At 39.7% G+C, this 25,255-nt stretch overlaps 5 protein-coding genes across 5 annotated transcripts; 2 read left to right on the plus strand and 3 right to left on the minus strand.

Moving 5' to 3' along the window:
• The first annotated feature begins 10,431 nt into the window (after positions 1–10,431).
• Positions 10,432–12,122, plus strand: HER10_EVM0008564 (bZIP transcription factor). The gene is made up of 2 exons (XM_035478081.1): positions 10,432–11,152; positions 11,207–12,122. Exons 1-2 carry the CDS (start codon positions 11,140–11,142, stop codon positions 11,914–11,916), a joined length of 723 nt encoding a protein of 240 aa, XP_035334204.1. The 5' UTR covers positions 10,432–11,139; the 3' UTR covers positions 11,917–12,122.
• A 325-nt stretch (positions 12,123–12,447) lies between these two features.
• On the minus strand, positions 12,448–14,121 carry HER10_EVM0007441 (uncharacterized protein). The gene is made up of 2 exons (XM_035476996.1): positions 13,729–14,121; positions 12,448–13,673 (listed from the first exon to the last, which is right to left on the minus strand). The coding sequence occupies exons 1-2, from the start codon at positions 13,840–13,842 to the stop codon at positions 12,630–12,632; spliced, it is 1,158 nt and encodes a 385-aa protein (XP_035334116.1). The 5' UTR covers positions 13,843–14,121; the 3' UTR covers positions 12,448–12,629.
• Positions 14,122–14,451: 330 nt separating this feature from the next.
• HER10_EVM0000004 (putative protein transporter sec-13) lies at positions 14,452–15,999 on the plus strand. The gene is made up of 4 exons (XM_035469802.1): positions 14,452–14,598; positions 14,657–14,701; positions 14,861–14,976; positions 15,042–15,999. The coding sequence occupies exons 1-4, from the start codon at positions 14,596–14,598 to the stop codon at positions 15,787–15,789; spliced, it is 912 nt and encodes a 303-aa protein (XP_035333625.1). The 5' UTR covers positions 14,452–14,595; the 3' UTR covers positions 15,790–15,999.
• Positions 16,000–16,057: 58 nt separating this feature from the next.
• Positions 16,058–18,232, minus strand: HER10_EVM0005383 (uncharacterized protein; the record flags this gene model as incomplete). The annotated part of the gene is made up of 3 exons (XM_035475004.1): positions 17,330–18,232; positions 16,511–17,261; positions 16,058–16,452 (listed from the first exon to the last, which is right to left on the minus strand). The coding sequence occupies exons 1-3, from the start codon at positions 17,645–17,647 to the stop codon at positions 16,058–16,060; spliced, it is 1,464 nt and encodes a 487-aa protein (XP_035333981.1). The 5' UTR covers positions 17,648–18,232.
• Positions 18,233–21,838: 3,606 nt separating this feature from the next.
• On the minus strand, positions 21,839–24,506 carry HER10_EVM0000143 (uncharacterized protein). The gene is made up of 2 exons (XM_035482821.1): positions 24,126–24,506; positions 21,839–24,055 (listed from the first exon to the last, which is right to left on the minus strand). The coding sequence occupies exons 1-2, from the start codon at positions 24,332–24,334 to the stop codon at positions 22,105–22,107; spliced, it is 2,160 nt and encodes a 719-aa protein (XP_035333633.1). The 5' UTR covers positions 24,335–24,506; the 3' UTR covers positions 21,839–22,104.
• Positions 24,507–25,255: the final 749 nt, after the last annotated feature.

Below are 25,255 nucleotides of genomic sequence, written 5' to 3' on the forward strand. Positions count from 1 at the left end.
ATTAGTTTATATTTATACTTACTATTAGGCTTAGAGTAGCTATTTTATATATTCTACTTTATATTTAAAGTATTATTTATAAAGTTTATTATTAATCTTAATAATTATATTAATATAGTTATAAAGTTCGTTTAGTTAGTCCTAATAAAAGAGTTTATCTTTAACTTCCTCTTTTAAACTATAATAAAAGCTATTATAAGTACTTTATTATCCTAATTAAGTTTAAAAATAACTTATTAAAATTCCGAAGTATACTTACTAACTAAGCCTTTTAAATAAGGGTTATAAGTCTTTATTTAGTAATTCGTTCTTTATCTAGGTTACTAAAAATTTCCTTAAGTTTTTTTTTTTAAACTTATTATAATTATCGAAATTTTTTTTAATATCTACTTTTTATATTTTATATTTATTCTTAAGATAATCTCTTATAAAGGGTTCGAACTAAGTAAGGGCGTCCTTTTTAAAAAAGGATATTATATAGTAAACCTTATTTACTTTAATAATAAAAAAGATTTATAATAATATAAGTAAGCCTTAGTTCGAATAAAAAATCCTTAGAATATATCCGGGGACCCGTTATAAGGTTCTAGTTCGGAGTACTTAGCTCTAAGTACTAAAAGGGGTCGGAGTACTAAAAGTTAAGTATAGAATTACTTATTCTTATTTTTAAATTTAAGTATTATATTATATAATTATTATATAATAAGTACGGCTATTTAAGTAAGTTATATAGTATTATTATTATTAATAATTAATATATTTATACTATTTAATTAGTTTTATAAAATAAACTTATTGAATAAGAATAAATAAAGTATTATAACTAACTAGTTATAATAAGTATATTAATAAAAATTAAGGTTATAAATACTAAGTAAATAATATCGTAGTTATAAATAGCTTCCTAAAACTATATTTATAAATCGTAAAATAAGTAAAGCTTTAGTAATTAATCGTAGTCTTATTAAAAGAGTTCTTAATAAAAATAACTAAAAGCGATTATAAAATTTAATACTAAGTTAATTATTAAAGAAGTTATAAAAGTCTATTTTTAAGCCTAGTTTAAGTCTATATTATATAAGTTTTATTTTTAAATATATTTTTATAATATTATTATTTATAATTACTTAACCGTTTACTAAACGGTCGTTTATTTTATTTATATATAATTATTTATTTTATTTTTATAGGTATCCGTTCTTTATTTTATTATATAATCGTAATTACGTAATTTAATTATAATTTTTCTATCCCGAGAGGAGTTACCCTAAGTTCGTACTTTTATATATATAGTATAGTAGCTACCGTAGGTCCTGTGGGGCAGGCCCTGGCCTTTGTTATACGTGTTAGGTCGTAATACTATTAACGAATTTAAAATTATTATTTAGAAGCTAATTTTTATTTTATAATACTATATATTCCGCTAACGATTTAATTAGTCTTAAAATTAATAAAAAAATTTTATTTTAATAATTAATAATAGTTATTACGGCGCACTTTAACCTATTATTATTAGCGTTAAATATAGCTAATTATTTTTAAGCCTTTTAGTACGATAGAGGTCCTTATATTTACCCCTAGGAGGTATCGTTTATTAATAATAAGATCCGTAATTCGTATTATAACTACTTTGTTAATATAAATAATTATAATATTTTTATTACCTTTTCTAAGCCTCGATTACTAATAACTATAAAATTACGCTATTTAGTACCCTATTTAAAAATAATAATTAGAGGGGTATAGTAAAGGATTAGTATACTTAGGCTATAATAATAATTAAAGATACTTAGTAAGGTTAGTATTTCCTTATTTATAATAATAATATAAAAACGTTAATAATAATACTTAGATTATTAATACTTTATAAGGTTTATAACGTACCCTTTAAAAATAAGCTTTAGCTTATAATAGCTTTACTATTTAGTACTTAACGGACTAAACCTATATTAATACTAACCTTTACCTTATTAATACTTATAAAAAGTTAAATATTAGGCCTTATTAACTAATAATAAGATAAAGAAAAGTAATAAATACTTAGCTAGATTTTAATAGTTTATAAAGAAATAATTATAAAGGATTTAAAGGGATAATTAAGTATTATAGATAGTACTTTTTATACTAGAGGGGGGGGTAATATTATAATACTAGGCGCTAGGCCCTTATATACTCGGGCTTTAAGTACTGAGCGGATCCCTTATGGGTTATATAACTATTAGACCGCTAAGCTTAAAAGCCTAGCGCCTTAGATTCTACTTATTAATTTATTTTTTCCCTTTTTATGTTGAGTTACGTTATATTTATTAGGTTAATATAGTAGCGTTCCGACCTACCTCGAGTTCTTTTTCGTAACAATATAAGTTAATATATACTAGATATTAATAAGGTTAGTATTATTTTTAACAATAATAACGAGGGTATTTTTAATACTATATTATTATAAACTATTATTAATTTAGAAAAGTAGCGAACTTAGCTAAGTATAAGATAAGTATATAAAGTAGTAGTATCGAGTACTTAATATCGCTATTAATAATCCGTAATTATAAACTTTATAAAAGGGAAAGTTTAAAAAAAAAAGAAAATTATAAAAATAGTTTATTAAGATAATAAGAGTATTTATTAATATTATATATTAATACTATATAATTAATATTAAAACCGCCTTGACGATTAGTAGAAGTAGAATTAAAAATAAATATTAAAGTTTATAAAGATTTTTTATTTTTATTACTTTTAATATTACTTAAAGCTCTATTTAAATTAAATAAATTTACTAAATAAATTTATTAAATAAACTTATTAATATATAAATTATTATTTTAATAAGAACTTACTCTTTAGTATATAGTTAGTAATTAAAATTAATAAGCTAAATATGCCCATCAATAAATCTACTTTTCTCAAACTAGGTACTTAATTTAACTAGTTCGATATTATAATTATTATAACTAATATAAATATGCTTAAAAAGTAGTAAAGTACTTTTAATAATACGGAATTTAACTAGGTAATATTATAAGCGTTATAAATAGTTAAGTTAATATAAATATTAAGATTTAATATATTAATATTAGCTTAGTTATAATAAGCGGGCTAGAAAAATATAAAATTAAAATAATAAGTTAATACCTTAAATAGCTCCTATAAGCCTCCCTAAGTAATAATAATATTTATATAAAAAAAGAGATCGTACTAGACTTAGCTACTTATATAAGCTAGTATTAAGAAGTTCTATATATGTTAAAGTAAGTAAAGCTCGCCCTATAAACGGCTAGAACTTAAGAGGATTATAGTAAAAAGTTAGGAGCTGTTTTAGTTAATAATTAAGTATAAAGCGTAATATACCTAGTTTTCCTTAATATATAATATACAGTACGGCCCTAGTAAATTACTCTATCGGAGGATTATTAAACTTATATAATATAGCTTTAATAACATACTTAATTAATTTTAAAATATAATTAATATTTTAATATTATAATATAATAAAATAAAATAAAAACTAAAAAAATTTAAAATTATTAAAAAGTTAAAAATAGAAAGTAGTTTTGAATATTTAAAAGTAATTGATATATTATAATAAGATTATTAATATTTGAAATTATAACTAATTATTATTAATTACAAACTTTAGTAAGTAATATATATAATAAAACTTGATATTAACTTTTATAAACTAGTTTATAGTTTATAAAATAAAGTTAGTTTTTAATAAAGTAAGCCGGACTTTAGAGAGAGGTAGCTTATATATTTCAAATTAAGGAGTAGTTTCTATATTAAAATTATTATATTACGTTAAGTATATACTTGTATATAATATTTTTTCTAGCTTTATAAGTATAAAAATCGACCTTAATAGGATTACGCTATTAAAAGAAATTATATAATATAATATACTTTATAATTATATAATATACATAATATACCTTAAGTACGCACTAAATATAATATAATAATTTCAATATAAAAACCGCTATTTAATTCGGAATAAGTAAGCTATTTAGCAGCGGTACTAATTAAAAAGTTAATAATAGAAGTTAGTTATAAAAGTTAGAAGTGGCCCTTAATTATAAAAGTTCTAACCTTTAATAATAACATAAAAGTTTTTAAAAAGGGCTAAAAGGGCTAATATTTATTACTTTTTACTATACTAGAGCTTATAAAAATTCTTTTATCCTTATTACTTTTAATATTATTTAAAGCTTTATTTAAAATAAATAAATTTATTAAATGAACCTATTAAATAAACCTATTAATATATAAACTACTACTCTAATAATACTCTCTAATAGGTCCCCTCTAGGGCTTAATAAATTATTAGGCCTCCTCGATACCCTAACTATTATAATTAATATATTAATATATAAACTACTACTCTAATAATACTCTCTAATAGGTCCCCCTCTAGGGCTTAATAAATTATTAGGCCTCCTCGATACCCTAACTATTATAATTAATATAAATATACTTAAAAATAATATAATACCTTTTAATAATATAAAATCTAGCTAAATAATAATATAAATACTATAAATAACTAGACTAATACGGATATTAAAATTTAATATATTAATATTAATTTATAAATTATATTTTATAAATCTAAAAATCTTTTAATACGGGCTATATTATAATTATAAGAAATTATATAAAAGGTCTATTAACTTTTAATAAAAAGACTATATAATATGGGATTTAGTTATTTATATAACCTAGTATTAAGAGGTTTTATACGTATTAAAATAAGTAAAGCTTATTTTATAAGTAAGTAATAAAAGTCGAGAGCTATTTTAATTAGTAATTAAATACGGAGCGTAATATACCTAATTTTTCTTAATACGTAATATATAATACGGCCCTAATAAATTGCTCCGTAAAGAGAATACTTAGGTATATTATATATATTAAATAATTAAAAGTATATTATATTATATAATTATTTTTAAAACGTGATTTTATTAAGGTCGATTCTTTATACCTATAAAGCCGGAAAAAACTATTATATAAAAATAATTTAATAAAATAATAAGAGTATTTATTAATAAAACTTTAAAATAAATAAATATATATATATAAAAGTTAAAAATATATATTTTAAGTTTATATTAATTTTAATAATAATAATAATGGTATTTTTAATATTATTTAATTTTATTTTATTTTATATACTACGTGCGTAAAAAGCTTACTTTATATAAATATATCTTTATATATAGTTCTTTTTAATAGTATATATTAATATATACGTATTTTATTAAGTTAAAAGTATAATAGTACTTTGTAATACGTATAAAACTTTTACTAAAAAGGTACCCTAGAGGACGTTTAGCCGTATTATTAACTACTTATCCTAAATAGTAATATTATTATTAGAGCTACTTAAAGTTATATTACTATAGTTTTAAACTTTCTAACTTATATTATATCAAATTATAATATAACTAACGTATTATAAATATTCTTAAATATAATATTAAATACCCCAATATACTAATATATTTTATAAAACCCTAATATTTTAAAATAAATATAAGAAATTTATTAAGTTATTAAATAATAAATAAATCCTTTTATATCCTCTTATATCCTCTTATATTTTTAAATCCTTAAGGTTTTAAATTATTTACTTTTAAATAATTTTAATATAATATATATTATTTTATTTAACTTAATAAATCCAGTTTTATTTATTAAGTTTTATATTTTAAATTTAGTTTATTATTATTTAAATAAAAAGGCTATTATTTTAAACTAATATTATTTATTTATTTATTTTATGTTTATAAATCGCTCAGGTAGTTCTTAATATTAGTTATTTATTTTTATTCTACCTCTATAAATCGCTCGGGCAGTTCTTAATATTAGTTATATAGTATTAATATATAGTATTAGTAAATACTCTTACTATCTCGTTAGACTATTTTTTATAATTTTTTTTTACCTTTTTTAACTTTTTTTTTTATAAAGTTTATTACTACGGATTATTAATAGCGATATTAGGTGCGGGACGCCACTATTTTATAAGCCTAGCCTTATACCTAGCTAAGTTTACTACCCTTTTAAGTATTAGTAGCTTATAACGGTAGTATCTGAGATGCCCTCGTTACCGTTATTAAGAATGATGCTGACCGTCGACGTTATAACTCTCATACACACCACATATTCGTTGCCTCGTTTCTTTTATTAAAGTCAAAAAACGCTACTTCCCTCGCCGTTTGTCGCTGCCGCTGTCGCTGCCGCTGTCGCTGCCGCTATTACTATCGCTGTCCAACTATCTACCTACTCAAGCCCACTTTATCTTAATATTAGTTATATAGTATTAATATATAGTATTAATAGATATTTTTATTATTTCATTAGACTATTTTTTTAATTTTTTTTTATTTTTTTAACTTTTCTTTTTATAAAGTTTATAATTATAAATTAATAGTAATATTAGGCGCGCGGCTACTTTATAAGCCCTCGTATTTAGTTAAGTTTACTACCTTTTTAGGTAACGGTAGCTTATAATAATAATATTAAAGATACCCTCGTTACCGTTATTAAGAATAATACTGACCTATATAAGTATTAATATACGCTTTTAACTCTTACTTATATATATATACTATATTTATTTTACCTCATTTCTATTAAAGTTAAAAATCATTATAAACTATTATTATTAATTCTTTTAAATATATATAATTAATACTTAAGATACTAAAATAAACTATTATTACTTTATAGCGTTATCTTTATAATAAGAGGTTCGATTTTAAGTTATAATATTAATTAATATTATTTTTTAAAAAATCCGTAAGTACGGCCTTAAATAATTAAACTTAAAAGAAACCTAGATTAGTTGAAAAAACTAGTATTATTATTATTAAAGTATTAGTTTTATAAATAGGCTTCGATAATACTAATATTAAAATAAAAATTAACTCCTTAATATAATTAAAAATTATATAGCTAAGCTTAAGCTAAGGATTAATTATTTAAAAAAGTTAGAAAATTTCAAAAAAACAAATTTAAAGAGTAGTTTTAGTTATGTTATTTAAAAAATAATTAGTATAATTTAACGTATTTATTAGTATAAGTTAGTATAGTAGTTATGGCTAGTTATTATTAGTTATAAAGTTTATTAAGTAATATATATAATAAAACTCGATATTAACCCTTATAAACTAGCTTACTTATAGAGCGAAAATAGTTTTTAATAAAGCGGGCCGACCCTAAAGGAAACTTATATTATAAACTTAAAAATACTTTTTATTTAATAATAATTTATTTTTATTTTATACTCTTAAAAGAATAAGCCTTTTATTATTTATTATAAATATATTAAAATTAAGTAGTTATAATATTATATTTTTAAAATATTTTTAAGTACGTTATTATTAAGTACGAACTTTACTTAGATTAAGGGCTAATTTATTAAATATAAAATTTTTATTTTTTTAATATTATAATAATAGCTACTCGCTTTATTAAGGCCCTTAGTATTTAATACTACTACTAATAATAAAATTATAATTAGTATATAGTATATAGTTAAGCTATTATATTATTAAAACTAAATTATATTAATAATAAATAGGTTATTACAAGGATTATAATAAGAAGAAGGCGTTATTATTAAATTAAATTAATTAAAAATAAAATATAAAATAATAGTATAATATATTAATTAATAATAGCTCATCAGCTTAAAATAAAGGGTATTAATAACAATAATTACTAAGAATTAAGTAATAAAGTACCTAGTACTTAATAATAATATAATTATTATTTAAAAGTTAAAAAGTTAAAAAGTTAGTTATTATTAATATATAACTTTAAAAATTATTAATAAAATAGTAATAAGTAGGCGGATTATTAAAAAAACGGCTATACTTTTACTAATAATTACTTTTAGTAAACTATTATAATAGCTAGAGGCCAAACTTGATTTTATTAACGTCGACTTTTATATTTTTTGAAAAAAATATATATACTTATATTTATATTATAAAAAATTAAAACGATAATAAAAAGAATATTAATAATATATAACTTTAAAAAACCCTTTAGGGTCCGGCCCGCCTTATTAGGGGCTAACTTTGCCCTATAAATAAGCTAGTTTACGAGGGTTAATATTAAGTTTTTATTACGTATATTATCTAATAAACTTTATAATTAATAATAACTAGCTATAGTTATTAATATTAATATAGCTTAAATTATTATTAATAATATAATATATTAATTACTTTTTAAATAGCTAAATATTACCCCTTACTTTCTCCTCTTATTTTATTTAATAATAGCCTTTTTTTAATATTCTTATTTAATATACTCGTTTATACTCTTTTAAACTCTTAATTATATTATTAAGTTTAGGCTTATTTATATTATTATATTATATTAAAAGGGTATTAATAAGGACGATACTTATTATAATATATTTATCTATTTTTATAAATTAATATTACGGAGGTAGTATTTATTAAAACGGTCTTTTATAGCTCGGGTTATTTAATATAATAGCTATAGGATCGAATTTTTAGTTATTAAAAAGCCTTAGGGGTTAACGAGTTATTAGCGTTTTAATATTTTAATAAAATAGGTTTAAATAAGTAAATAATTTAATAACGATAATAATAATAATAATAATAGTAATAGTAATAACGATAAATAATAAGGAAGCGTTTTTAATTGTAATAAAAACGAAATAACGAATATATAGTATATATATATATAAGTTAAAATATATATTAACGAGGTTAGTATTATTATTAATAATAATAATAAGGTATCTCTAATACTATTATTATAAACTATTATTATTTAAAAAATAGTAAACTTAGCTAAGTACGAGGGTTTATAAAATAGTTATGTGCTTAATATTATTATTAATTTATAATTATAAACTTTATAAGAAGGAAAGTTAAAAAGTAAAAAAATTATAAAAATAGTTTAATAAGATAATAAGAGTATTTACTAATACTGTATATTAATAATATAATATATTAAGAACTACCCAGTAGTTAGTAAAAGTAGAATATAAAATAAATAAGAAAGTAATAATAAATAAATAAGTTATTAAAAGTAATAGTTATACTTTTATTAGTAATTACTCTTAATAAATTATTATAATACTTAAAGCCTATTACTAATTAAGTATAAAGCGTAATATAATTTTCTTAATATATAATATTCAATACGGCCCTAGTAAATTCCTTCTTTAAACGGATTTTTAAAATTGTAAAGTTAATTATTATTAATATATAATTTTAAAAATTTATAAATAAAATAATAATAAGTATGCGGGCTATTATAAGAAAATCGCTACGCTTTTATTAGTAATTACTCCTGGTTAATCACTATAACGGCTTGAGGCTATAAATAAATATTATAAGTGCTTCTATATCATTTTTCGTAGTGACGGCCACCTTAGTGGGCGCGTTGTAGCTGGGCTCTTATTAAGGTACCCTAATAGTCTGACTGGCACTGTGCAGGGGAGATGTAGGAAACATGAGGAACTCCTGCTACAATTGTTTTTGACTAAACCGTCAGACTCACAAGATTTGGCCTGGTGCATTCAGATTCGGGGGAGTTTTGATAGGCTGGAATGGTCGTGTTTCGGGTCGCCAGTGGTCCCAAGCCATCCTGACTGACAAGGAAGGCAATGCATGTCACAAACCCCATCTTTCCTCCACGCAATTCCTGGTGTACACAGAGCATCCAAACCAAGGCACCTATGAAACTTTTCACTCCTTCCACAGATATGCACCGGCTTGGAACTAGTGAAAATCTCCAGCATTCTTGGATTGCGGTTCGTGGGATTACTGTCTCTGTATGGCAAGAGCATCGACAGGTAAAGAGTAGGAGTCGAGCAGTACGTTATCAGAGTAAATTCCGCATGTCAGCGCAGCGCGGAAGCTCTAGGTACCTACCCACGCGCTACCTTAAGCGAAGAAGATGCCCCTCATCGTAGTATTTACCGGAGTTGATCATTGGCTGCTGTTGGAGCAATGTCTCTAGCCTGCACTGTATTCTGCCTGCCATCGTCACGAACCAATGAGAGCAATCGTCCCGTGCGCTCGGTCGAGCCGAATCTGGCTTAGCATCAGAAAGTGTGACTCACACTCTCGTTCCGTGCAGGGGTACCGCTCTTCCTTCCTGTGGGCGCAGTCGGCTGCCTTGCGCTACATCTGGAGGCGGTACTTTCGGCTAGGTAGCGTACTTGTGAATTGAACACCAATCCGTGCGCTCAGCTACACGGCGGGATACACTGCCCCGCTGTACCTTCTGGACAACAGGGCTTCGACAACTGCGCCCTTCGCCCTGCTTGTGTATCCGGAAGTGCCGTCCCACAACCACCCGCTCTTTTCGTTTTTTTTTCTGGCCTGTTGCTGCCTTGCAGGCTACAAAAACTCGCTAATCCCTCCACGCCTGTTTCCCACCTGCCCTTTTTTCTCCTTCTTCCTCATCACCACAATTTTCCATACTACAATCAAGAATCATTCAGCCATCGAGGCCCGCCAAAATGCGTTAAATCATCGTCTTCAGTTCGATCCCGCTTCAAAGCTCAACAACATTCAGTCTACAACAATTCACCACTTTTCTCCGCTCCATACTTCAGCTCAACCTTCCCAGGTCGATCTGAACTACACTACGGCTTCTAGCTCTAGCTTAGGTTCCGCCTCCGCAAACATTCTACCTCAAGACTTTTCAGTCTTCACCACGGATTCCCAATCATCATGGCTTCCCTCCAGTTCACCCAGCCTGCCGGCACAACCCGCGCAACAGCCTCAGTTCAGCCCACCGGAACAGTCTCCCCAACAGGACTTCGTCTTGTTCGATCAACCTCGTACCAGTCAACCTAGACACCTGGCAACCCATACCGCCATCGGTTTTAATCAACGTCGCCACTCGTCATATCATCTCCGACAGAACCAACAAGGTCGCGTCCATTTCCAACAGAAGCATCGTCTTGCCCAGATCCAAGCCTCCGGATCCAATTCCCGGTCACCTTCAGTCTACTCCCCCGCTCAGTCAGCTAAATTCTACGCTTCATCCGCTCCGTCGTCTTCAGCTGCTCTGAACCGCCGTCAGCGTCCTCCTGTACCACTGTTCGCTCAAAGTCTTCAGGGTGCAACTAACAAGATGGATCTCCAAGGTAAAACGGCCACACTCTGGTCTCGCCCAGCACTGTGCTCACATGCCTCTACAGACCTTGACCTGGACGACTTCACCGGCTTCGAGGGTGGTGCGTCTACCACCTACTCGTCGCCAGCCATGCCGTCGGTCTTCGATGTCGGTCCCAGCACTTTGGGCACCGTTTCTCCTCAGGACCTTCTCATTCAGGAGCCCTTCATGTCTGCTCCCAACTCAACAGCCCTGACCGCCTTGACATCACCTTCGATCTACAATGAGTCTCCTGACTTTAACGACGGTTACGATGTTTCCCCCAGTTTTGACTCGGGCGACTTCGGGTCGGCAGACTTTGACACCACTGCTGGTGATCCTTGGTTCCCCCTCTTTCCTCAGGAGTCTACCTCCGCCACAAAGGATGTCACCAGCATCGAGGAGATCCAGAAACTGCAGACTGATCAGTCTCCTGCTCTCAATGGCGATGACCTGGAAGTGGTCGAGTTCACTTCAACCTCGGGTCGCCGGAAGTCTGTCAACTCTTCCCCAACTAGTTCCGCCCGTCACTCTTCAGTGTCGGGTGTGAGCTCTCGTCGACGAGACAAACCGCTGCCTCCTATCATTGTCGAGGATCCTAGTGATACCACCGCTATGAAACGTGCCCGCAACACATTGGCTGCACGCAAGTCTCGTGAGCGCAAGGCCCAACGGTTTGAAGATTTGGAAGAGAAGATCCGTAAGCTTGAAGAGGAGCGTGACCACTGGAAGAGCATCGCGCTTGGTCGATCCTGAACTGTTTCCTCACAAATCACTAAGGCACATCTGGATGAATTGGAGGGATTAGGGTACACTTCGTGCATTTCCTTCAGCAAATCCATTTCCTCATGTATTGTTTTTGTTTGTGCCGCTTGTCATCCTCGGCTGTAGTTTATTCAATTCATACATTAAAACCCGAAGATCTGGACTATCAAGTCATTAAACAAGATATTTAGTTTCCCTCGTACGCCGAGAACGTTAAGTCCAAGGTACGGTAAGCTATTTTCGGGCTCGAAGGCGGCTGCATATCAATCCCTGCCTATTCCTGCTGTCATCCCAACCCCGTTATCGTAGATCGGCAGAATCACACGTTGCCAAATTCCTCATGCTAAATACGTCTGTCCCTCACGTCGCCGCAAGGGCAGCATCGATTTTGTTATCGTCTCATTGCGGTCCCCAACGTCCTCTTTAAGCCAGTACTCATAACCCCTGCCTGTTATTGGAAGTCTCTCGAAGACAATTTGTCGTATCATATGTAACAGTAACGCATCGCTAAAGCATCAATTGGTCCGTAGCTGTGTCAACGATGTTTGCTAAAGCATTCGGTAATACTTATGTTACATACAAAAACGCCAAATACCGTCTTTGCGCGATGAGCCCCTTATATAACGGCTCTTGTATCGGCCGTTGACATTAGCCATGCTATCAATGTGATTGGGTGGTGCTTAGGAGCATTGTAGACCTCAAGGTCAATTCCGACCGATTCTCTCGCCGCCAACTTTGGTTTCGAGGATTTCGTTGTTGACGATGTCTTTATTTCCATCCCGAAAGTCTTTCATCAGTGACAAGAACCGAGAATTCTTCCATTTGTCTCCTTGTTCATGTTGAACCGAGTCAAGTATCTGTCTCGCTGCCTCCGAAATGTCAGATGTTGACTGGGCATGTTCTGCAGATGCCTGATCCGCTTCGTCGAGGCCTAGACGTTCCAAGTCAGGCATGTGGTCCGGAAAACTTGCTCTCGTTGATACTTCGATGGCACCAGTCCCAAGGACCGAGGATGCGCCGGATATCTGTTGGTTTGTTGAAGCCGTAGCATTGAGTGTTTGTATTCCTTGTGCTTCATCTTGGACAGAAACATCTAGAGAGGTCGTGAAAGTATCCACAGAGCTGCCGATGGTATCTCTGGATGCTTGTATAGCGGCATCTGGCTGGTGCTCTTGTTCCAGTTCTCGCGCGAGTTGTTCCATGACAGTGTCGAGGTCCTCCATCTGTCCATCTCCATTGGCTGCCATCCACCGATTCATCTCAACATCAAAGTCGGCTTCGGTGTTTGTAACTCCGTGACTTGTGGCGGTTACAGAGCCGCCTTGAGGCCCGAACAACCAAGGTCTAAATTGCGATCCCATCACACTATGCGTAAATCCGGTTACAGGCGCTGGATAATTCGAAGAAGAAACCCCTGTTGTGTAGCTTCCAGCACCTGGCGGTGCCCTAGAGAATGATGCGAAATCTTGCGCCCAACTCGATGTCCTCGGTGGCGACGCCATGGACACATTTTGCCGAGAAACTGTCGGGATTTGTGACGTAGATTGGTAGAGATTGGCTGGGAGAATTCGGCCAGCAGGAGGCGCTGATGAGTGGAATGATTGCAACCCTCGAGAGAAGTCTGATGCGGGCGAGTTGAGAGTTTGGGGAGTGTCTAGGCTGACTTGCCCAGTCCGGTTGGAATCGAGGAATTCGCCAAAGCCTGCTTGAGCCGGCGTCGAGACGGTTTGGGTTGTAGATCGAAAGCCCTGTCATTGTTAGGAGAACTGCGTGAGAGCACGGGGGCGGTACTATAGGCCTTACTTGCTGAAGACTAGGAGTACTGGAAAACCGATCTCGGTGCAGGCTTCGATCTTGGGCGCCATGGTCAACGAGGCCTTTGAACGGCGTAGAGCCGCTACAGGAACTGTCAGCCATTATGAGGGCGCCTGCAATGGCTTTGTGCGGGAAATGATCAATGATTCCAGCACTTAGGGTGTACGGTATTCGAGTGCGCTCTCAAATTGCATGTAGTGTCTGAAGAGTATGGCCTTTGATGTTTGAGGCTGATCACAGTCCTGGGCAGAAGCTTATGGCGTGTCGAGAAAAGGTTTTGATTAAAAAGGTAGATTATTCCGTCAAGCGCCACGGTAGCCGGATTCATGGGGTAGCAATGTAGAGAAAGAGTATCCCAACGTTTTCTGGCATACATAGGTTGGTAGGCAGGCGGTAATGAGGCTTTCATCGACTCCCACTTCGGTTTACCTCGGCATCGGCTTGTACGTACCTCTGCGTTAGCGCGGCACCACCCTGTTAACGGGACCGGAGCTAGGGGAGGGGGAGGGGAGAGGTCTCACGTGTAAGAAACTGGGAGCTCCTAGCCGTCAATCTAAAGGAAGTCACGGGACTCAGGTCACGGGATCATGGTTTCACCGCCTTCCTCGTACGGAACACCCTACTGGTGGCCTTGCAACACGGCCCCATCCCGTTGGCCAAATTGGATCTCAAGCTTGGGCTAAGGCCAGCTGGGAGCTTCGATTCCCTTAGGTGGCACTTACAGTGACGCCGTCCAGTCTGCCATTCACCATATACCCAAGTCTTACCCAGCTCTTGACCCCCCGCATCAGCCCATATTTGACGTTTTGAATGAGCGCAATTCTCAATTAACAACACCAGCTTCTACTTCACGCAATGGTATGGCATCCCAACATACACTTGGCAATCCGCTTCTCTAACATGGCTCTTCACGCAGGCGTCTGCCCAGGTCATATCGAATTCTGGCCACGATGATATGATTGTAAGTGTCTCTTCGATTCTTGCCACACGTTCCCGATCGCCCAATGTTTTTCGAGACGGGGAAATATATACCATCGACGCCTATGCCATGATGTGCGATTGGCGGCCGCCTCCTTGTCCTACATGTTCGGTCAGGCTAATATTTCGCCCCCCTTACCAGCACGATGCTGTCCTCGATTACTACGGACGTCGCCTTGCGACATGCTCAAGCGACCGCACCATCAAAATATTCGAAATCGACGGGGACTCCCAACGACTTGTCGAGACCCTGAAGGGGTAAGCATCGCACATTCGAGACCTTCAGAAACACGAGCCTACTACTCCTGCTGACTTTGTTGCAGACATGATGGCGCAGTTTGGTGCGTTTCATGGGCGCACCCCAAGTATGGAAACATTCTGGCCTCCGCAGGTTACGACGGCAAGGTCTTCATCTGGAGGGAACAGAACAATCAGTGGCAGAAGATTTTCGATTTCGCTCTGCACAAAGCTTCCGTCAATATCGTCTCTTGGTCACCACACGAGTCTGGGTGCCTCCTGGCGTGCGCTTCTTCGGACGGCAACGTGAGCATACTCGAGTTCCGCGACAACAGCTTCGACCATGTGACATTCCCAGCCCACGGGTTGGGCGTCAACTCCGTCTCATGGGCCCCAGCCACGGCACCTGGAAGCATCGTCAGCAGTTCCCCTGGTCCTGGTTCGGCTGGTGTGAGGCGATTTGTCACGGGCGGCTGTGATAACCTACTCAAAGTTTGGGTTTTCGACTCAGCATCGCAGTCGTACAAGCAGGAGCAGGAGCCTCTTGCCGGTCATACAGACTGGGTTCGTGATGTAGCATGGTCGCCGACGGTCTTGCAGAAGTCATACATTGCGTCGGCCTCCCAAGACAAGACGGTTCGCATTTGGACGTCGGACTCGTCGAGCCGTGGACAATGGAACTGCAAGGTTCTCAACTTCGATGCAGCTGTGTGGAGAGTCAGCTGGTCTCTGAGCGGCAATGTACTCGCGGTCAGCGGAGGTGACAACAAGGTCTCGTTGTGGAAGGAGAACCTCAGAGGCGAGTGGGAGTGCGTCAAGAGCATCGAGGAATAATACAGACATCCATGTAACGTCATAGGCGAGGCGTTCGCGGCAAAATAGGGCATAGATGGGTCGTTACGTATTTGCACTCGTGAATTTCATGTCGTTTTGTAGTTAGATCAACCGTTACGGATGAAACGAACTCAGGCTAGCAAGCCACTGTCGCTTGCACACCGTACATTATTACTCACATGAAGCAGAATACTCTCGGTATCAACTGAATATTCTTTTACTATTTGAACCCGGCCATTCCCAGACTGAGAGTATACAAAGCTGATTTTTAGACAACGATCAGCCTGACCACGCCCGCACCTCCCATGAAAACAAGTACTGAGATTGCAAGGCTGCCAAAAGAGGTGAGCCGGGAGGGGACTAAGGTTGCTGCAGCGTCGGGTGATGATGTCGGAACAGGGATAGCCGGAGAACTGGTCGAGACTGAGACATCGGTTCTCTGAAGGACATAAATTTCGCCCGTCGAATCTGATGTCATGAAAAGTCTCTGCTGGCTGTCCCAAGCAAGTCCTACCGGGCGAAAACAGTTGTCAGGGCAGCTACTGGTATCTGCGTTACTCAAAACATCAGTAATTGGTGTCCGGCTATCAGCTGACTCTGCAGGCTCTCCATTCGAGAAACGTATGCTAGATAGCTTGTAACCGACAGCCTCGTCTCGATTCCCTAGGCCGCCGTAAGTCATGGGACTAAATGTGGACAATAGAGCTCTGGCACCACTCACAACTGCCATGGAATGTTACAAAGGCTTCTGAGCCATCGGGCGTGAATTTTATATCCAATGGAGCAGTGTGCGCCTGGAAAGATAATCTCGGAGGCACATAAGCGGAATTGCAAGTCGTATCGTTCAGGGTGCGTGATGGGTTGAGGCTGAACTGATCTCCCGTCGTCATGTTGCCTTTATCGGGAAATCCCTCGGTCGACCAGACAGCAAAGCAACCTGGATATCCATAATTACCGCCCTGATCCTTGTTAGAATCACTGAGGTGTCCGTGGAAGTTGAGTTCTTCGGCAGGATTGTCAGTGTGAATATCAACGTTGTTCCTCCTCAACTGGTCCGCTGAGTTCTCCACTGTCCATACACCGCCTGTGACGGGCTCTTCTGCCACGCCGACTGAGTTCCGCAATCCCCAGCCTAGCATCCTTCCCTCAGTCGGGAAGTTGAGCGGCCCAGAATTCTCACCGAGGCTCCCGATATCAAAGGCGCGAAGCTGAGAATGTCCAGTCGACTGGCGGGTCGCAGCCTCGTCGATGTTGGACGCGCTACCTCTCGACACCAAGAGTATGCCCGGACTTTTGCTGGATAGAAGTAACGTCCGGGTGGTATGGTCGGTATTGCTCATATTTGATATGAGTGTCCTATTCCTATCACCAACGATGGCAGCACTGCCATTATATGCCCAGGAATATACCTTGTCGGCGGTCGAGGCATACAGAGTCTTCCCATCCGGGGAGAGGGCTATTCCGTGGTTCAACTTTGGGTCGCCGGACATATTACAATAAGTAAGCTCGCAACACATACTCGGTCTCTGAATTGTCATACCTCTGGAGAATCAATGATCGTCCGTTTCTCGGCCACAGATAAGCAAGTGCCGCCATCGTCAGTCAGCTTCAGATGTTTTATCCCAGAGTTAGCATCGACAACCAGGAGAGCTCCCTGGTTGTCGAAAAGTATGCTTCTGGGTCGAGTGAGTCCGTTCGCGATCAGGCGATATGTCCAGCCACCGGCAGCAATGGGCGAGGTGTACGTTGCTTTCAACGTATTTCGGCACTCCTGGGCCAAGGCCACAGAAGGTTGAGTGGCGGCAAGAAAATGTAAAGAAAGTAAGAGATTCATGCTGTTGGTAGCAGTTACGTACATACTGGAACGGAGAAGCACGGCGAATGTAGAGAGGGTCGTGAGCGAATAACCGGATCGGACCTGAAGCCGTTGTTATAGCGCGGAGAGGCAGGTGTCGCTATTCTGTGACGGAAGATCACCCTGTGTTGCACTGAAACTTAGCCTAAACCGACGGGCCAGCCAAGATATGATGCTACACTTGTTTGTGCCGGGGGAGCTTGGCTAGGATTTGGGGCTGCATTAGTGTGCCTGACGCTGATTCTCCCCAAGTGAATGGTTATGGGGAAGAAGGTGCGATGTCTCTTTTCGCACGAGGGCTGCTTCTGTCACCAAATATTACATAGCTAGCATTGATGAGCAAGGCGTTTTCTGCTTGTTGTCCAGGAGCCCATTGGGGTGAAGGACGCGACAGTATGAGCAGGAGTTGGACGAAGACCGCCTACCCATCTATGCTGACAGATCGGGAACACAGCTGGCAACGACCCGAGCCAAGACAGCATGGACTTGAAGTCACTGCACCTAAAATTAGTCAATGTTCCGTTCCGTTTAGACGATGACGAGAACGTCACTACTGGGTTCCTCACAAGTATCAATCATGAGCCCACGTATTTAAGTGACAGACATCCATGACTAAGAAAACGCTCTCGTTTGATTATATAAGAAATGACCTATGGCTCATGTTTGCCTTGGTCTGACGCGCCTATGAACACGCTCAATATCAGCCGTAAATAGCGGTCTCGCCATTGAAAACGAACGTTACCTATGTATGGCCGACGAAGCCCACTAACCATTTCGCGCATGTGTTCACAGAAGTAGACGGAAGGAAACCCATATTTCAACCCACAAAGCCAGGCTGCGCTACACCATTACGCCCATTCCCGACCTCTCGCCGCACAAGATTGTAGCCAAGCTTGTCGGCCTCATCGGAGGCCGATGACGCTCATTTCCAGGGTCCAAACGCGCCTGATCCAGACCTTTAGCTTCCCCTCGATGCCCTCAACATTGTCAAGCTCCACGCCTTCCCACCAGCAGCGTCTCGCAGGCTTCCTCCAAAAGAGGAGCAGCTTCTGCGCCATGCCAACGGCATTACTGCCCATATCGTTACCTCTGATATCGCTTCGTAGGCGTGCCAAAGCTAGGCTGCAAACGACCGCCTTGTTGGGTTCTCCTGCTCTGTGACCCCAGTTGTCGTCATGATTGAAACCGCTGGTGAATGATTAGCTCTTGTCAAGGGCCGGCCATTGACATGCCGGGGAGACTTACCCTGCTGTGAGCATTTCGATGAGGTGAGCTTCCGTAGTACCCGGCTCATCACTGCGCTTCAGACCTGAGAAAATGCCCGTCTGTTGAAGAAGGGCTCTCCCCGCAGCTCTCTTGACTTCCATCATTTCAGGCTGCGTGATATCGGCCCGTGGGGGTATGACGTAGAAGTCAAGATCCTCTCTCAGAACGATGATGCCAGCTCTCTTGGATGAGTCGTCTCGTGAGCCCATTGGGTCTCCCGTCGCAGGATCCTCCTCCTGAGAAACACTCGGAGATGAGTCGACAGGTATCGACTGCGCAACGGTGCGGAAGAAGTCCAGCATATACTGCAGGGATGCCGGGTCGTACTGCCGGGAAGTTGTCAATAATCATAGTGCACTATGTAGGTTACTGTAAGAATTTGTACTCACGTCCACTTGCACTGCATCGCCCTCAGTAAATCCCCCCATGTGCCCCTCGGGGAAAAGGCCGTTAGGGAACAACGATAAAAGGACAAATTCGGGCAGCGTCAAGAGTTCGTCTCTCGACAGAACAAATCGGGTGCCCCTGCAGATAACAACGGTTAGCGTTCAGGATAGGACGTCGAGTAGGAGCAAACCCTACCGAAGGTCCATCGCGATCGTCTCGTCGGCACCAACATCTGCCATTACGTTAGTATGAACCGATTCGTCCTGATCGAGTAGAAACTCACCTCCAATCGCATTGATAGGCGGCCCTCCTTGTTGCACCTGAGTAATGATACTCGACGCGCCTCCGGCGGTAGCCATCAGAAAGGCAAACGATTGGAGTGGACTGGGTCCCTCCGAGTATGCGGGGGGTGGTTCGGCGTTGTCTTCCTTTCCGGATGAGCCCCCTTTGGTGTCTCGAGGAAGCGCACGCTTTGTTTCTGAAAAAGGTTGATCAAAGGAAGTCGGAACCGATTGTTCTGCAGAGAAGCCTGAAGCTAGAGATGCATATGACGGTGCAGCAGGAGATATTCCAGCGACTGCGACTGTGATCGCAGAGCGGGGGTCGTGAGCCGGTTCGGAGGGGTTCTCGAGTGAATCGCACACTGAAGAGAAGGGTGGCGGTCGGGAGGTTGATGCTTCGGAGGAGGGATACTGAGGAGGAGGAAGAGGTGACGGGGCGCTGAGACTGGACTCTCCTGCGCTTTCTTGCTCGGTCTTTGCTGGTAGCTGAGGAGGATCTTCTTCTTCAGAGGCGATGACTGTACGCCGGGCGGACACGGGCTGCCCGTTCCTGACGTGTTGCGAGCCTGGCAACGTGTTGGCGGTTTCGACAAGGTATCGAGGATCGGATCGTAGTTAGATACAAACAAGTAGGGTGCACCACTCGACCTCTTAGCTAGTTCCAATTGATGGCATTCATTAACAGCGTTTGTAATCAGGCGCCAATGCGAAAGCCAAACGAATGTTCTACTTGTAACGTTCTTAGCTCGGATGGCGATGATGAGCTCAGTGACCAAAGTGGTTTGCGAAGGACAGACGTGTAGAGAGAGGGAGAGAGGAAGAGCGACGGGATGCTCGCCAAAAGGTAGGTAGTTCGTTTAGTAGAGCGCGAAACGGGGCAACAAAGGTCGCCTTGCAAGCGCAGGGGTGGCAGGCGTATGCTAGGCCTGAGAAATCAATGGTTGATTGCGAGTGTCCGAGCAAATGGTGGATGGGAAATTGGTCGTTGGGGGGCAGTTTGATGAGGTAGGGAAAGCAGGGGAGGATGGCGGCTATTTCCTTACCTTAGGTATTAGTGACCAAAAAGGCAAGCCCAAGTCTACAGCACTTATGCCCAGTCAGTCCCAGTATTACGTCTACGCGCCTGCAGCAGTCTGCTAAAGGACCCCAGAAGTGAGTGGTCACCCTTTAACGGATCTCCGCTTTAAGCTATGGCAAATCGTAGCTTGCTTTGTTTATTATTGTTTTTGAAAAAATAAATAAATTGATGCTAATGATATAAGCTAGACTAGACCGTTTACATTTTCTATAAGTTTAATTTATGTAAAGTCTTTTACAAATTATCTTATTTAACAAAAACTAGTATTCAGTAGTTAAAAGCTAAATCACATAATATTAAATATGATTATTATAATAACTACTTAAATATTTATATAGCTTTTTTATGTATAAGTCTATACTACATAGTTTTAGCAACACTCATGTCTTACTTCAAATAGAAGTCATACATTTCAAAGGGAAACGGCCGAACAGAGTGAACTGTCGTGTAAATGAAGACGCACCGAGATGACCGAGAACAGTTTATGGGTTATCTTTATGCGACTATAAGGTTGCCCAAGCACCCCTTTAAGGGCGGGGAACTACTTACTTTTGTACCCAGACTAGGTACCTGAAGACTAACGCAGGGAGATGGTTGGTGCAGCCAACGAACGCACCTCAGAGGCCCAGCCTGGGTTCATGGCACCGTAGGCCCGTAAAAATGGAAGTAGCCCAGGTATCGCGACGAGGTATTGCTTACCTTCTTCACAACCGTTTTCTTTCTAGGTGACGGCTATCAAAAGTTAAGGCAAGTCACTATTTCATTAGACGCTTGCTAGATAAGATGGGGAAACGACACTATCTTGGAATCGGGCACCGTGGGCAATTTAGACCTTCCTACTGCTAGTTTGTTCATCCCATCACAGCTTTATACCTATGCCTATATTTGTGCCATAGCTACCTTAACGGTAAGGGGAGTCAACACTGCAGGTGTTCGGGGCATTAGACCAGTCTGTCGGCATAGCACGTGAGGTCATCACATGTTATTTCGATGCATGAAAGCCCCGCGGTAGCATCCCAATGGCTAAGCATATATTATCATTCCGAGCATGGCAGCGCTTTCTTGGAATATCCCCGGTTTCTCAGCTCTATCGGCTTCTATTGTTGGCCCTGGGGTATAGACGATTATGAACTTTCAAAGCGCGATTCTTCTTACGGAGACATCCCCTGCCCCGTATCTCGGCTTCCGCGAATGCATCCAAAGCCGGTATGTGGAGCACCAGCCCTTCCGGTCCCGTGCTGAAAACACCTTGCTATATTCCTTGGAGAGTCTAGGTCGAAGGTGATGGGTTTTGTATACCAGAAAGCCCAGAGCCATACTCCGCAGAGGGGCCTCGCTGAACTTTCACCATCGAGCTGTAGTTCGGTAAGTGTAAGGTTACCTGAGCTATCCATGTGGCTTCATCGTCTCGTCATGGCGTCAGTCTCGCGAAGACAGTTGTCACTTACTTATTCAGCCTCATCGCTGCTGTCACCGAAGATCGATTTGAAGATGTCATTGCTTGGTCGCGAGACCTCGCCGGCCTCGCTTCCGAGCTTTGAGATGTCGGCCGTCTGCGGCGACAACTGCTTCGCCATATCGAAACCCAGCATGTAATCCACATCTGAGTTCGTTTCACGACTGAGTGATTCGTGAGGTGTGACCTCACTCGCAGGTACTCCGCAGGAAGTCTTATGATGCTCTAATGGAGTTGCCGCATCCGAATCTGGTCGCGAATGAGCCGGGGGTCGGACATTGAAGCGCTTGCACAGTAATCTAGTTGGAAAGAAGTCTGCAGTCAGCCTCGTCATGCGCCCATACATCCCCATCTTGGCCGCCGTTTCAATAGGATCTGCCTGCCCAATTGGCCCCGGGACCTGCTGCGCATTGTGAGGAGAGCCTGCGTCTGCGCCCTCCCTAGACCCAGTCGAAGCTGTCGTGAACCGTGTTGCCATAAAGCCCGTCATTGGTTTGAATAGCCGAGCACACCCGTAAAACTCTTCGATCTCTTTGACATAGTCATCTTCCGTCATGCCTGAAGGCTTGAGAGGAGCTGAACCCCCGAATCCCGCGGCATCCTGTAGATAGAGTCGATATCTTGCCTGCTTGGCCTCGTTATTTGCATAAGGCCCTCCTGTGCCTGATCCTCGACTCATTGCGGCAATGGCCGTCTCTTTGGCCAAGACAGGTATGTTCCCTAGCCTATCTTGTAACTTTTGCTCTGCTGTGCGCGCATGCCCTGCGGGAATCTCGCCTTTGGCAGGGGGAAGATTCGTTCTCCCAGTGGCCGCGGCCAGTCGCTCGCGAGCAGCGGATGACATGTAGTCAAAGATCGATTTGCCAGGCAACGTCGACTCGCCCAGGAGCAGCGCGCGAGATCTGGGATCATGTTGAGCCGTCTTGGCAGCGTCTGCTGCAGAAATATACGCTGCTATTGTATTCCCACCGACAGGGCGCTTTGTTGACTTCCAGTGATCGGGTACGGTTGGGGGACGATATGACACCGCGGGTTCTCCAGTCAGCCGAGATTCTGCACTACGGCCAAGGGCAAATCCCTTAAGCGACAGCTTCCCGTCAAGACATCGTGTCTGGCCATAGGCATTTGTCGACGAGGATTTGGCGATGAAGACTGGCTTCGACCTCACGGTGGGGTTCGCAGACAGACTGGCTGGTTGCTTCTTCTTCTTCCTACTTTTGTCTCCACCTAGAACTCGATTGTATGATATTCGTGGCCCAATATCGTACGGATCTTCGTCATCTGAGCCGGTATCATTCAGTATGCCCACACCCAAGCCCCCGCGTGGCGCTGCCGGGATTGGCTTTCCTGTCGTGCGTGAGATGCCGAGTGCCGGTTGGAGGCCATCCGGGAGTTCATTGCCGCTGCTCGCCTCCTCGTCCATGCCAATTTGATCTCGACTCGCCCGTATGATGCCTGGACCGGATAGCTGTGAGAGTTTTTGCTCTCCTATGAAACCCAAGCCTTGGCGGTTTCGCTTGCGATCGAACTCTATCATGTTGACATCATCTGGAGCGAACAAGTGAGTGTTGCCACTGGCTACATCTTGAGTGCTGGTCATGACACCCAGGCGAGCGGTCCGCCGTACTTTGGGGCCAATGCCCTGCCCGTCCTTCCAGCCCATCTTCCTTAAAAGCTTGAGGCCCATGGTATCACCAGAAACTCTCGCTAAACCAGTGAAATCGCTGGCGTGACGTCTATTATGGCTAGAAGCTCCGAGGGAGGAAAACGGATCAGTTGTCTGGATGTTCTGGGTGGCAGCAGTATCTGCGAGATCCTCTTCGTCCATGTAATCCTCCGGTCGTTGTCGGCTCGTACGTGGCTCGTTTTTTTGACGGTTCGTGCGACTTGAGACGAACGTAGATGGCGTCCATCCTTCTTTGGAGCCAACGGTGTTGAAGTATCTGGGTTTCCTCTGTCAGTTAAGTGATGGCTGAGTTTGATTCAGTGCTGGGGGTTCTGTGGGAGACAAACCCTGCGCTCCATCCACCTGTGAAAGCGCCATGAAGACGTCGCCTTCCGTGTTCATCCCTTACTTCTTGCTTATGTACTGGGATGTAGGCGCCATCATCGCGGACTTCCGGACCAAGTGGCGGGAGAGGGGTGCCAAAGGCGACGTGTACGGCGGCTTCATCGTGCAAGTCAGCCTCGTAAGTAGCATGCGACCTCTTGCTACGCGACATATAATAACGACGGTGAACGATTGTGCAGGCTTTCGTAGCTAGTTAATATGTCGCTGCCTACATTCGCTTAGGCGAATCGAGCGGGCGCCTGCGTAAGATGTGTCAGGTTTGCGGCAGGAAATAAGGCAATCGGGGTGAAGGACCTTAACATCGGCAATGTCGCGAGCTTAGGGATTTCCCCAGAGGTGAGGTGGAATACCTACCTAGGTAAGGTAGGTACCTACCTCCCTTAGGTAAATTTGCTATCGATAACTCATGATAAGATAAGAGCTCGATTCGCTACTACCTCAGTCACGGACAGCGCTCGGCGGCTTTTTATTGCTATTGCATGGGTACCTGAATGTAGCGCAATACCTTGAGCTTAGTAGTCGCGGATGGTGTAATGGAGAAGAGTGCGGTTGAGCTTGTCTATCACCTCTAGGAAGGTTCCTGCAGTGTAGCGAATAGTCTTAAGAATCGACATTGCTCAGGTCTACAATTGAAATGCGGGAAACAGCAAGATGGATCTCACGATGCTTGTTTCGCAGTTTGTCAATCTTCCTCACAGCCGTTGCCCAGTATAGAGTACAGCGATCTACCATTGAGCGTAGCTGCATTTTCAATTTCCCACGCACGCGTGTTGTCACGTACCTTGCCGTGCTTGCCTCGAGGCTAGGGCGAGCTGGGATAGGAATCAAAGGGTATTTGGACTTGGCTCTGCATCAGTCTTGGTCCAAAAACTCTTGGCTGCACCCGTACGGATATCGGTATTCTTGTCATGGAAATAGACCTCATCTGGTTCCTCATGCTTGCTCTCGGGTACCTGACTACTATGTAGGGAAGTCCGTGCAGTTGTTGCTCGGCCTTGCCTAGACCCAGGCCGTCCGTGATTCCTCCAGTCAGTATGTACTTAATTGTCGGTGTATTTACGAAGACCAACCA

This window comes from Colletotrichum scovillei (assembly GCF_011075155.1).
Source record: "Colletotrichum scovillei strain TJNH1 chromosome Unknown Contig00005, whole genome shotgun sequence".
Lineage (NCBI taxonomy): Eukaryota > Fungi > Ascomycota > Sordariomycetes > Glomerellales > Glomerellaceae > Colletotrichum > Colletotrichum scovillei.

Bases quoted from the DNA above. Each gene is read 5' to 3' on its own strand.
- HER10_EVM0007441 (XM_035476996.1), bottom strand. From the start codon at position 13,842: ATGGCTGACAGTTCCTGTAGCGGCTCTACGCCGTTCAAAGGCCTCGTT. The intron at 13,674-13,728 runs GTAAGGCCTATA...TAACAATGACAG, and splicing joins GTACTCCTAGTCTTCAGCAA to GGCTTTCGATCTACAACCCA.
- HER10_EVM0000004 (XM_035469802.1), top strand. The intron at 14,702-14,860 runs GTAAGTGTCTCT...CCCCCTTACCAG, and splicing joins CTGGCCACGATGATATGATT to CACGATGCTGTCCTCGATTA. The intron at 14,977-15,041 runs GTAAGCATCGCA...ACTTTGTTGCAG, and splicing joins CTTGTCGAGACCCTGAAGGG to ACATGATGGCGCAGTTTGGT.
- HER10_EVM0000143 (XM_035482821.1), bottom strand. From the start codon at position 24,334: ATGTCGCGTAGCAAGAGGTCGCATGCTACTTACGAGGCTGACTTGCAC. The intron at 24,056-24,125 runs GTTTGTCTCCCA...GAGGAAACCCAG, and splicing joins ACAGGTGGATGGAGCGCAGG to ATACTTCAACACCGTTGGCT.